This window comes from Corvus brachyrhynchos, unplaced genomic scaffold, assembly GCF_000691975.1.
Source record: "Corvus brachyrhynchos isolate BGI_N302 unplaced genomic scaffold, ASM69197v1 scaffold32, whole genome shotgun sequence".
In the NCBI taxonomy this organism is placed as follows: Eukaryota; Metazoa; Chordata; class Aves; order Passeriformes; family Corvidae; genus Corvus; species Corvus brachyrhynchos.
The window spans coordinates 4,213,080-4,226,329 of record NW_008237919.1 but is presented as its reverse complement, the minus strand read 5'-3'; the positions used below and the strand labels follow the sequence as shown (position 1 = coordinate 4,226,329).

General features: G+C 37.8%; 1 protein-coding gene and 1 long non-coding RNA gene across 2 annotated transcripts in view; one reads left to right on the top strand and one right to left on the bottom strand.

The window, feature by feature from the left end:
• PNPLA8 (patatin like phospholipase domain containing 8) overlaps nt 1–13,250 on the bottom strand; it is a 40,648-nt gene that overhangs the window by 24,672 nt on the left and 2,726 nt on the right. The window contains exons 2-7 of the mRNA XM_008632758.2: nt 13,240–13,247; nt 11,368–12,559; nt 10,297–10,446; nt 8,954–9,105; nt 8,123–8,217; nt 4,529–4,700 (exon numbers count right to left, since the gene is read on the bottom strand). Coding sequence (XP_008630980.1) covers nt 4,529–4,700; nt 8,123–8,217; nt 8,954–9,105; nt 10,297–10,446; nt 11,368–12,468 — 1,670 coding nt within the window. The 5' untranslated portion in view covers nt 12,469–12,559; nt 13,240–13,247. The remainder of the gene's footprint in view (nt 1–4,528; nt 4,701–8,122; nt 8,218–8,953; nt 9,106–10,296; nt 10,447–11,367; nt 12,560–13,239; nt 13,248–13,250) is intronic.
• On the top strand, nt 1,014–3,489 carry LOC108446464. Its single transcript, XR_001861643.1, has 2 exons — nt 1,014–1,129; nt 3,231–3,489. It is a non-coding gene; the product is annotated as an uncharacterized LOC108446464 (long non-coding RNA).

Genomic DNA, 13,250 nt, shown 5'->3' with positions numbered 1-13,250 from the left:
TTTTCCATACTGCCACGCTTTTAAAGTAAGGCTATTCCATGTGCTGTTGTTACGAGATCATCCATCTACAGCTTGCACCCATGACAGGACGTAGTAGCACTTCCGCTGTTAAAAACAACACCTTTATCGACCTACTCAGGTCAGAAAATAAAAGAAGCTTTAAAGTCAACTGCAGCAGCAGTCCTCCATGCAGACAGTAGACTGTATGTAACGCAGTACTTGTGCTCGAGGCACGAGCTCTGGCGTGCCCCAGGTCAGAGAGAGCCCAGCTGCGTTACTTCTGTGCGTCGCTGAAGCGACTTCGGCATCAGGAAAAGAGCTGCTGGCTGGGCTAGCTCGCTGGCTTCTCTGCAGAGGGAACACGGCAGGAGCCAACGGGATCAGCGCACGTTAGCTCGGAGACGAAGAGAGAGGCTGTTCGGGTCTGACTCCCAACAGGTTTATTGTTAGAAGTTTCACAACCCGAACAAGCTCGGAAGGGATGCAGTGCGATGGGATCCCTCCCCGAGGCTTGTCCTCAGTTTTATAGGGAATTTGAAAATCGTGGTGAAAGGGGAAAACAACCAATGAGTTACAGGCCAGGGGTCGGATACAATTCAACAAGAGCCACTGGGGTAAACCGAGAGGCGGGAGTAATAGCAGAGAACCAGTGCGGGGGAGGCGGCTTGGACCCCGGTGCTGCCCAGGGGGTGCGGCTTAGGCTTCTGAGCCGCCCCTCGACCCACCCTCTGAGTCTGCTCTTTGGGAAACTCGATCCAGGGGAGGGGCTGGGATCGATTGGCATCACGCTGCCCCAGCCCCTCAGTGGGATGGGTCACAGCAGCATGTATGTGCAATTAGGACAATTTGCTGCTCTTCTACTGGGTATTTGTGCTTGAAGGATGGCTGTATACATGTCCTTGACAGGAAGGAAGTAAGGGAGACAGGTTCCAGTCCTATGATGGAAAACGCCTGCTGACACACTTCTTGTACCAGTAGCACTGTTTTATTTTATTTTTGCATTGATTCCAGTCTCAGAATCACCAGCCAGAAGGGGAAGAGTGCCATCTGGACTCACTAACTAATTACAGAAGGAGGCAAAGGCACACAGAACCATCAAGTAGGAATAAAAGAAATGAGACTGACAGAGGTGAGATATCAAAGACATCTGCTGATTTGCATCACTTTCATCTACTTGTGAAATGTCTGTATTTTTTCCCAGACCCTGCATGCAAAGATTAAAAAAATGCATAAGCAATATCCTCTGCTTAATTACAGGAACCATCAAACTGAATAACCATCTCATCACATCTTGTTTTTTATGAGGGCCAGAAACTGGTACTTCAGAGTAGGTACAAGAAATCCCTTAAACCACTACGCAACTTCAGACATTATGGCCTAAGAAGTAAAGTTTAATATCACCTCCACATTTATTTTAGTTCTGTTGCTAGCATTAATACTGTAATTGCATATTACATAAATGTATTTCTCTCACTGTTCAATTTTTTTATGAAGTCACAGCAGAAGTAATTCCACAGTTTATTCCCATACGTGTTAAAAAATAAAGCCTTCTAATTTTAATTTTATTGAATAGTACCCTGTTACCAAAGAAAAGAAGAAACTGGTAATTCTCAAGATGCCTTACTATCTCAAATTACCACTTTAACTTGTTTGCTTTTGTTAATGACAAAGACTCCTAATGTGTGTTGTCTTTACATCACTGGCTACTTTTCCCCAATCTTGCAACAGAAATATTCTCTAAAATGGGATAACCAGGACTGTAAATAATATTTTAAATGAAACTGTATTGTGAATTAATATAATGGCATTATAGTATTTTCAATCCCAACTGTCACACACTGAATCATCTTGTTTGACCACAAGCATACAGATGTTTCATTGAACTGTCCATGACAACACCAAATCACTTTTGATATTAAAGTTACTTTAAATCCTGTAAGCACTTTACATTTTTCCACTCATTGGTTATTACTTTACACATAATTTCTTTTGCCATCCTATTTTTCCATTTATCTACTTTGTTTGTGTTTGTCTGTGACCTATGTCCTCTAGACATGACCTACTTAAACAACAAGTCTCTTTCACAAACATTGCTCTTTCATTGCTTCAAGTCACTAATATTGCAACACTTATTTCAATAATGCTATGAAGAACATATTGCCAACCATATGCTGGAAGAAACATTCTAATGGGCTACAGCAGTGATGCAAACACTCTGGAGAAAAAGCATTCAATGCAAAAGGCAAAACTGTAATTTTTACCCTCTCCTAACTACAACAGTAGTACCACGAAACTATGACATCTTTACCAAACCTACAGGAGAGACTTTTATACCATGTGCTGGTATGGAGGGTGTCGCCCATCTAGTCACTAGAGAGCAGTGTCAATTTATATTTCAATCTGCAAAACAAATACTGAAGTATTATTACTTGTATTCCCAAACACATGCATTATCCACTTTCCTACCAAAAGAGAACGTGTAATTTTTATCTAACGCTCCATACAGTGACTGATTGCTTCTCAAGACTATAAATTCCCAACATGAGATTTTAGCTAGCTTGTGAAAACCCCTAGCTGCTCACCAAATTTCTCCAGTTCTTAAGACAGCATGCAAGAAGAAAATTGTGTATGTCAACAACAGTCAAAAGAAAACAGAGAAGTTGGAACTATAAGCCAGGTTCTTAAAAATGCAATTCAATATAGCATTACATAGACTGATATGTTGTAAGTAAAATCTTCTGCATAACATAAATGATTAAAACCAGTCCTCAAACTGCAACTCAAGAAATACATAAGAGGAGTTAAAACAGACATATACAGAGCACATGAAACCAATTCCCTAAAGCACTCTGGATAAAACATCAGTTAACCAAAATTAGTTGTCATTTTCTGAAATGCATTTTATAGCATACCCCATGAACGCATGCAGCATTAGCCTGATGAAACATCAACTTAGTTATTTTGAGCAAGAACACCTTCTGCCAGAAAATACCACCACTGGTACTGTGGTAGGACTAAACATGTATTACATATATCTCTACGTTGTCAATGGATTGTCTCTATTTCAAGCAAGGCTGACAAGTTACCATTTAAACTACAAAAATGCACACAGCACAGGTACAGCTTTTAAATTCAAAAAACAACAAAAAGCAGTTTCCCCATGCTATGACAATGTTAGACCTGACCTTCAATATTGCTATAAAGATATAACCTTACGATTTCTCTCTAAGCTCTAGGCCACCACACCACAGCGAAGCCTCAGCGAATCCCTTCAACAAAATGCTGTGCAGGCACAGGATCTCCCTTCAACATCGCAGGTCACCAAGAAGTCATTTGTTGATCAGCACATTTAATTTTTAATTCACTCTATGGATAATGTATTAATTGCCTGCTTTTCTCTATTGCACAGGAGTAGAGCTCTTTACCTCCCTCATGTGCTACATGTAGTTGCAAAAAACAATAGTATTTTAATTAAAGGCATGCAAATTACTTTCACATGAGGTTATTGGGATTTTCATAAGACTTCTTTTAATTGGTGGGAAAGGAAATGAGAGAAGACAGAAAAATCTAATTTCTAAAAAAAGACTTTCAGATATCTGAGAAGAAAAGTTCATTGTATTAATTTGATAAACATATTTATTTCTGAAAATATGCAAGAGCACAGAGAAGAAGTGCCTAGAAGTTCTCTACATCAAAGAAGTAAGATGCTTAAAATTCAGACAGCACTGGTATTCCCACTATTATGTCATGAAAAACTCTTTTAATTCCATAAACCACAGTAATCGCATTCCCAAAGGAACTTGTTATTACTTATCAGAAGGAATCTTTTACCATTTTACGTTTGCTCTCAGAAAAGATTCTTCCGGTTCTTTTGGTGACAGGGTCAACTTACGCTGGGTGGGAAACTATGACACTAGTTTGCTAAAAATTACAAACAATTGAACTATCGATACAAACACAGATGAATAAAACTAAGAAATAAAACCTGTAATACAGTAATTCTTTCTAGTGGATTTTCCCAAATAGCCATTAATGCATGTGAATATACTTCACAGGCAACTCTGACACTGTGGATAATTTTTCATTGCAACCCTTACAGCTCGTTTCCCTTTCAAAGCAAGTGGCAATGGACAAAGCCCTTCAATATAGCAGCAAACATTAAAAATCCCTACTGCAGCACATTATTTCATATCTCACCAATCTCCTTTAAGAAAAAAGGCACAGCAGGTGGCTAGTAAAATTTGTAGCAGATCTGTAATGAATCAGATCAAGCAGACCTGGCAAGCATACAGGAATATAATCAGAAATCACTGCAGTAAAGCTTACTTTATTCCCCAGAAACCTAACTCATTACATTAAAAGCTTTCAATGTTTTGGTAAATATAAAAACAGCTATTTCAAAAGAATGAGAGTATATGTTAATCCTTTCTAGTTGTTTTAAGAATCTGCACACCAGTAAAGCAATAACAAAACCAAATGCACTCAGACGTTGCACTAATTACTTTTCACCTGATCATCTTTTACTTACTTGAGCATTTTTTCCCATATATCACTGTCATAAAAGGCGTGGTTCCAGCCCATTTTGACTGTTCCAACAATGACATTCTGCTTAAAAACATCTGATCCTAATTTATGATACAGTTCTTCACAATCATCCAGGGGGATATGGAACAACCCCAGCATAAAAGCTAATATAGCTCCTGAAAAAAACAAATATTTTGCAATGTAAAATGTATCCTGGAGTAAGATTGCAAAAATGGATTATCAGTTAACATAGCTCATAGGTTAGCAGAATATCTGTCTTGAAACAGGAAGACCAATTGACATTTATATCACTAAATTCCTGCTCAGACATGACAAACAATGTTTTAAAAGAATATATACAAGATAGAAAAAGTCTATTTTCAAAAACAGAAATATAAGAAGTTGAAAAATTACATTATTTCATTTTGCAGATTACAACAAGTATATGGCAGAAAGCAAATGAAATCCTTTACAACTTTACTTGCAAAGAGAAACAAATAAGATAAATCCATGCTGTGGTATTAAAAAATTATTTGGAGCATTATTTGCTACCTTTCAAATTCTTAAGCTGGTAGAGAAATATTCTAGAAAAATTCTGTAAAAATAAAGGAGATTTCAGTAGTTTGGGTTACATTTGGTTGCAACCATTTATAATTAGTTGCATACATGCTGCCATCTAGTGTGTGCCTAACAAAAATTATGACCTACCCTTGCAGGAACAAAATAACAGCATTCAAAAAGCACTTCTGCTAAATACCACTAAAAGGACTGTGGAAAAATAAAATTAATGAATTACCACAATTCTTAGATATATTAAACCAAAAGGAACACACATAACCTTTAAATCTAGTTGTGCCATACTATGAAAATGTGTAATTAAGCATTAGTAATAACTAGGACACATGATTTTTTCAATCTGAAAATAAATGCCATAGGATTGAATAAAACTAATTTTAAAAGGTGCCAATTCTTGAAATAGAGTAAGAATATAATGCATGTGCAGAAAAAACTGCATACAGGAAGTTACAGGTGGCCTTAAAAGAAACATGACTTCCAAGCCCTCTTTCACTCTCACAATCCCCACCCCCGTGATAGCTGAGCATCAGTGGACTGATGGTCCCAGTTTCTTAAAAGGCAGCACACAGGCTTAAGGCAACCTGGGCCTACTTGACACAAAGTTTCATCAAGAGAAACTTTCTCAAGTGCCAAATCATCAGATGCCTGTATTCAACAGACTTAACAGGTAGCAGCAGAGAAACACTGTTTTCCCAGGTCATGCAAATCCTCTGCCACATTCTCTTCCTCGAAACTCACCAGCACCAGTTCTACAAGATCACACATTTGCTATTTTGGTGAGCAGATTCAAAGTATGCAGGGCCTATTACAGCATCATTGCAATGATCTTTCTCTGTGACTGCCTGTATGTACACCCTCTGACTCCCAGCGAAGAGAAGTACAGGGAAGATAACTACAAAGACAGTAATGCTGAATTCACAGCAAGGGTATTTATAAACTTCAAAGGCAAAACAGCTGAACAGTAGTATGAAATACAAAAAGTGCAGCAGAAAAGAGAAGTGCAGTGCACAAGAGGCATCCTTCCTATCATTAAATCCACCACTCTTGTAAATCACAATTCATTCAGCTGCAAGACTATCAGTATAGGTACTGTCAATACAAACAGAACTGCCAGCAGTGCTGGCAGACATGCACAACCTCACCCAGCCATGTCTTTTCATTTATTATTGCAAGCTGGACAACTGCAGACAAAAGCTTAATTGTGTAAAAAAAATTTAAAAGAATATGCCAAGTACTTACTAGCAGTCATACATCCCAAAATTTAAGGAAGAATTAAAAACAAAGTTAGTTCTAGTGATGGTAGTGGGAGTAAATTAAGAACACTAGGCCTCTCTGTCCAAGAGGCCTCTCTATCTACCTTTATTATCCTTAAAGATGACACTGGAGAAGTGTTTAGCAGGGAAACCATCTTCCAAACAACCAACCACTTACTGCTAAATTAATTAACAAAGGACTTGGAAGACTATTAAAAATGTAAAGCAGGGAATTACATTGTGCCTACAAACAAATTCTGTCTAGGAGACCTAAGCATTCTCGTCCACTACTTTGAGTCTATTAAGCAAATCTCTTGGAACACACTTTACTCATGGTAATCTGTGTTTAATATAATTTCTGAATTAAACTGTATAGAATATAAGTGTAGCAAAAAATTGAAGAATGTGGGCTTCTAAAGGAAGCTGAGCTAGTGAACCACAGCATACCTCCTATGGTAGAAAACTTAATTCTGCTGCTACTGGTGTAACATAATTTCTGAAGGAGATTACTGTCTTTTAAGGAGAAACTTACGCTTTGGAATTTCCTACTTTCTAGGGAGGAGTAACTTATCAGTGAGTCACAAGAGTAATTAAGTCTGGGAGGGACCTGTAGACATTATCTAGTCCAACCTCCTGTCCCAACAGGTATAATTAGAAAAGGTTACTCAGGACTTGTTCAGCCAAATTTTGAGTATCTCCATGGATGGAGATTATACAGCTTGCGCAGGCAACTCCTTCCAGTATCTGACCATCCCCACAAGAAAAAGCATGATCCCATATCTAATTATAACCTCCCATACTCCAGCTTGTCTGTTGGCTTTTTTCCTGTCACTGTGCACCTTCAAAATGATTCTAGATCCATCTTTTCTTTATTTTCCCATTAGCTGAACCAGGATAAAGGCCTACTCTTAGCCTTCTCTTCTCAAGGCCAAATAAACCCAGTTTTTGCACTCTCTCCTTTACATGTCATGAGCTCCAGTCCCCTGATTGACTACTTGGCTTTCTGCCAGACATATCCAGTATGTACAAAAACATACTGCTCAAAAGATTAAGGGTTTATAGAGGAGCCCATAACAAGACACTTGTGGCCAAACAGAGACCCTTTAAATTGCTGGGTACGTTCTTGTCCATGCAAGCCAATGTAGTCAGCTTTCTTTGCTCTAGAGTACACTGATGATTCACATCCAACTTGTTCCAAACAAGACCAGGTCCTTTTCTGCAAAGCTGGTTTCTAGCCTGTCAGCCCACCTCAGATGGAGGGCTTCATATTTGGCTTCACTGAACCTGCCAAGCCATTTCTCCAGCCTGTACAGGCCAATATGAACAGAGGGCACCACAGCACTGACCACTTCCTCTAATTTAGATCATTCAAGATCTTGCTACAGGCACATGCTGTCCTTCTGGCAGGTAATTAATACAGATGAAACATTGCTGTTACCTTAATAAAGGAAGCATGACTGACCTAGTACCAATTTCTGAGGGATATTACCTTAGTAGTCTGTAAAGTTCCATAAATATCTAAGATAAATGTTTCTGTGCGCAAGTTGAAGATTTCACGTAAATTCAAAAAATGACAAATCAGTTTGCGGCCAAAAGTTCATCATGAACTGCCCGAAGTTCTTACTCAGAAGCAAAAAGAAAGACTAGAAATCACAACTGTATTTTCATAGCTTACACTCTTAAGTCAGAAACTGCAAAATCTACATTTATTCTCAGATGTTCTTTTACTATATTGATAGCAAAACTCCACCTTGTGGCTTAATAATTACCTGTGCTTACGCCACAGATGTAGTCAAAAAGTTGATGAACCGGCTTTCCAGTTAATTCTTCTAGTTTCCGTAGAGTCTGAAGTGCAACTAAACCCCTGAAACACAAAAATCCCCTTCACATACAATGGCAGTCTTATCTCACATAGTTCTAATAATTTTTCAATCACCTTGGCTTCATTATAGCTCATTATAATTTAATAACTGCAACAGTAAGAATCCTGAATATTTCAGGAAATAAAAGAGCAGCAGAACACAGTTAAAATAGAATGATGAATATTGAATATAAATGACATACTCAGGCATACGAAAAATAGTATTAAACAGCTATAGCCATACTGTTTTATAGCAAAGACTGAGGGGTGATCAACTTCTGTGGATGTAGACTCAGGATGGATTTTAGCTGCATCCCCACCACACAGCACTTAAATTTTGGTCTTAACAAGGCTATATAATGCCCCCTGGGGCATAGTATTTTCCAGTGGGGGGTTTGCTTGGCCTCAATTTAATGTGTCTGAAATAATGGGAGAGATGCATTAGAGACCATTAGATTTGTGCTTCTCTAGCATGAAACAGTATCTGGCATGCAGCAGTGTGAACTGTGTTGGGATAGAGCAAGATGACTGCGCATGGCAAAATGAGCACCAAAACAAACACCATTCAAGCAGAAATGCATACAAAAACAATACCCATCACTTGGATAGTCAAATGTAACAGAAATGCAACTCATAAATTGCCTCTTTGGGTATTTCTCTATCAAAGAGAGAATGAAATTTTATTTCCAGTTACAGAATGAAAAAGGCTACAAGCATATAAAAACCCCAGAAGCTTTACCTTGTTCCTCCTCCATCAATGGTGAGGACTCGAATTCCCCAACCTTTCACAGGGTCTGTATATCCAATCAGAGCTAAAGTTTCTCTAACAGCAGCCTGAAGACTTTCATCATTAGCCTGTCTCAGTCGCAACAGGCATGGGATTAATTTTTCCTATTGATAAATACAAGGATATTTTATTCTAACCATATGTTTAGACCAAAAGAATCCATTCTTAAATTTACTAATGTGGCATTTAAGTATAGAAGTAATATATTAGTTAAAATTGGAAGAAAACTTCTTTAAATCTGTATTTACCCACGTCTTTCTCTAACAAGGGAAAGAATGGATGTCAGTATTATGTTGTACACACCTCACTGCTATAGTAACTACCTATCAGAATTAAGCAATCAAGATGATACATAAATCTTTTGAATAGCTAGAAAAGCTACATTTACCAGTTTAGTTTTATTGAGTTAGTATCACATCAGCCAAGCGTAGACTCGAGTATGAAGCACCAAAGTATAGGTAAAACCCCAGATTTGCTTAGTAAGTATCACACTGCTTCAAAACAAGAAATGCCTTCTAAATACACTAATATCAAAACAAAAATTAAACACAGAGCATTTTTAAATGTACTTTACCACAAAGATATACAGCATTACAATCAAAATGGGAGTAGTGAATACACTCTCAGTAATTCACATATATTTATGTGAATGCCTGACCTATACCCTACCAGATGATTCACCTGGCCTGCACTCCATTCCCAAAGGATACTTTTCCAGAAATTTCTACAATCTGTATCACACGTTTGTCGCATCTTTTGGAAAAGGCAAGAGGTTGACAAATGCAGTGATTTAGCTAGTACTTCTAGAATAGTCTACCACCCACCTCCTGCCCTCTCAATGCAGGGAAGGACATAAGTAGGACTAGATTACATGAATTTATTTGATGGTTCTCTTGCCACCTCTCCTCGAAGAAAGCATGTAAACAAGCATAGAAAGTACTGTGCATATACAGATCAACTGTACAGCACATTCTCATCTGGTCAACTGCCACAGAGGACACAATGTACGACCTTTATCTACCACTGGAAAAAACTATACTACCTATCCACATGACCATGTCGTATGCTTCTAAATTAAACACTGCAATCTTAAGAGCCTTTAGCTAAACTCCCAGTAGTTTGCATATGAATCTGCTTGAATCAGCTACAAAGTTATAAAAAGAGACACTCAAATTATAATCTTTACAAACAGGAAATATGACTAGTCCACAAAAGCACAGAATGAGGTTTTATGTTATTCTCTATCAATCATCTGTCTGATTTTTTTTTAATCTAAGCATAAAAACTATTTGCACCTTAATTGCAACTCCTCTGCTCTCTGGAAATTCTAGAAGATGATAGGTCAGTTCTTCAACCCTGTTGATGCAGACTCTTGGATTCGTGGATCTCCGTAGGGCTTGAACTAAAGCTCGAGTCCTGTTATCAATACTCACTCTTGCAATGATCTAAAGAAGACAAACAGACAACATAAAACTACTCTAAGAAATGTGTAAAATTTGTCAAGACTAATTTCAACGTGTTATTTTAAGATTTCTCAGAAGTAATGAACAGCATGTTGTACTAGAGATCTCCTACAGTTTCCAAGTAAGCACTGCTTAAACCGCCAACAAAAACCTTTTGATTCTTTGTTTACTAGAAAACTAAAATAAAGGCAGCTCACAACAAGAATACACCAAACAAACATGTCAGTATGTATTCAGATGAATTTTCAGGCAACTTTCTAGTATTTAAACATTAACAAAACATGAACTGTAAAATTACTATAACTACAAAAAAAAAGCACAACTAGATCTGACTGTATTTATGGACTCTGTGTATATATGAACTAAATATATGTACCTACAACACACACAGAGGTGTGTGTATATATATATATGCACACACACTTTATATATAAACTTACATAAACATATCCATACTTACATAAAACATTTAATACTTATACACACATGTATCTATTCCTACTCCTAAGTACATATATGTATTTGTAAGTTTACATATAGTATGCACATATGTATAAAATATATATAGTTTTACATATTTATTTATTTATCCAACTACACAGAATGAATAAGAGAACAGTTTGGGTTGGAAGATGCCTTAAAGATCATCTAGTTCCAACCTCCCTGCTGTGGGCAGGGACAACACATATATACTTATATGGAAGTATAAGTACTTCGATATAAGTAAAAGTATGTGTACATATGTATGTAAGTATATACACAGGTATATACTTATTTATGTAAGTAAAAGTGTGTGCATATCTATGCTTACATATAGGTATATACACTAGTGTAGCATATATATACACTTGTATAAAATATACATAGAAATAATACGTAAATTAACACTAAACAAAGACTTGCCTTTTCTCTCTGAAGAGACAGATGCTTTTCCCTCTCTTCTGCAGTCTTGGCCTCATCACTCTTCTCAGACACTTCTTGTTCTTGCTGTTTACTCTTTTCTGGTGAAACAACTTTTGTATCAGATCTTAACTTTGGAACCAGCCCACCAATATAGCTGTCTACAAAAGCTTGTACGCTGTTACTGGGATACGAAAGAAAGTTTGCAATACTTTTTTTAGTGGAAACTGGGAGAGCAGTATTTGTCTTTTCAGCACCCAGAGCCTCTGCTTCAGGAGCTAAAGTACCTGCAGAATCCACTCTCTTTTCTTTGCTTGTTACAGTATTTGCTGATGAATCAAGCTTATTCCTCTCTTCAGAGTCCTGTAATGAAGCATTCCTTTTTCTTTCTTGTTCCATAACAGAATTATGAAAGTAAGAGTTGATATGATCAGCTACAAAGTTGTAAGTCTCTCCAAAATTTGTAGAAAAGTAGCTTATATGAAAAAGGTGATTTTTAGTAGGTGCTGAAACTTCTGGAGTATCTTGACAAGTGCCGCTTGAACTTACTAACACAGATTCCAAGTTTTCACTTGCACAAGTGGATTTCTTTGCAGCTGGGCCTCTGTTGCAATCGTCCTGAGTTCTGACATCTGTGACTTGTTTATCATTTTCTAGATTTGCGTTGATGTTATTCGCATCTGCACTGCTTTTATTTGCTTTACCCAAAGTACCTGAGTGGGACTTTAATCGAGCTATCCGTGACACCAGTTCACTGTGAGTGCCAGACACTGCCTTTGAAACAGACTCTATAGTATTCTTAATTCGTGACATGCGAATGCTCACCCTTGTAAGTCCTTTAGAAGAAGAAGTTAAAAGTTTGGAAACTCTGTAGTATAAAAACTCATGGCTATAAATGTACTTGTTATACCAAAACGTTCTGCTTCTGGCCCACTTACACCAAGGCTCGCTTGTATGAAGAACTCTCAGGTGTGCAGCATGATTTATCCTCCAGCAGGCTTTAGGTCTACAGAAACACAGGTATTTGTTTCTTTGCTTCCACCAAAGGTTTTTTGGGTTAATCAAAAGGAACAAATATGCGTCCAAGGAAAAATGAACTGTCATTACTTATAAATAATTGCACCTTTTCTGTGTTGCTTTCTATTTCATTCCAAAAGATATACGTCAATAAATAAGTCCTGTAATGTAGTGTTGCCTGAAAAAAAAAAAAAAACAAACAAAAACCAACAATGGAAACCCCAAAACAGAAACAAGTTAAACTAAAATCATGGAGGTGTTTAAAACAGATGAAGCTTATGTATCCTTTTGGTAAAGACAGATAAACATTCAAATCAAGTCAAATAATCTCATGAGCGTATCTACTGCTCAGGACACTTGGTAGCATTACCCCAACATTTCAACATGCTACTCCCAAAAGGCCAATTTAAGCTCATCTTGAGAAATATGTGACTCTTCTCAAAAGCACTTAGTGGCATATAGAAAGTTGATTGCTGTTTCTTCAGCAAACTATCTTGTGCAGACACAGCGTTTCAAATGTCATTATATTACCACCCTTTTGCAGAATTCCTCACAGGGAAGAAGTGACACCAATACTCAGAGCAAAGTTCAACGAAACGTGCCCATCCTAAGAGCCAAGGGCAGTATATAATCCTTACTCTGCAAAAAAAGATGCAACTGGTGGAGCAGCGTTTTACACAGCACACCAGAGCCGTGCTGATACCGCAGGCGCAAATCCATTATTTGCTGAAAAAGCAAGCCTAGGCTTCTCCAGCGCCTGTGACAAATGCCGCAGGCACGCTGGCCAACTCCTGCGCAGGCCGGCTCCGCAGTGACAGCAGAGCTGACACCACCGCTGGCAGCGCCATCGTTACTTACAGTCTCCTCTG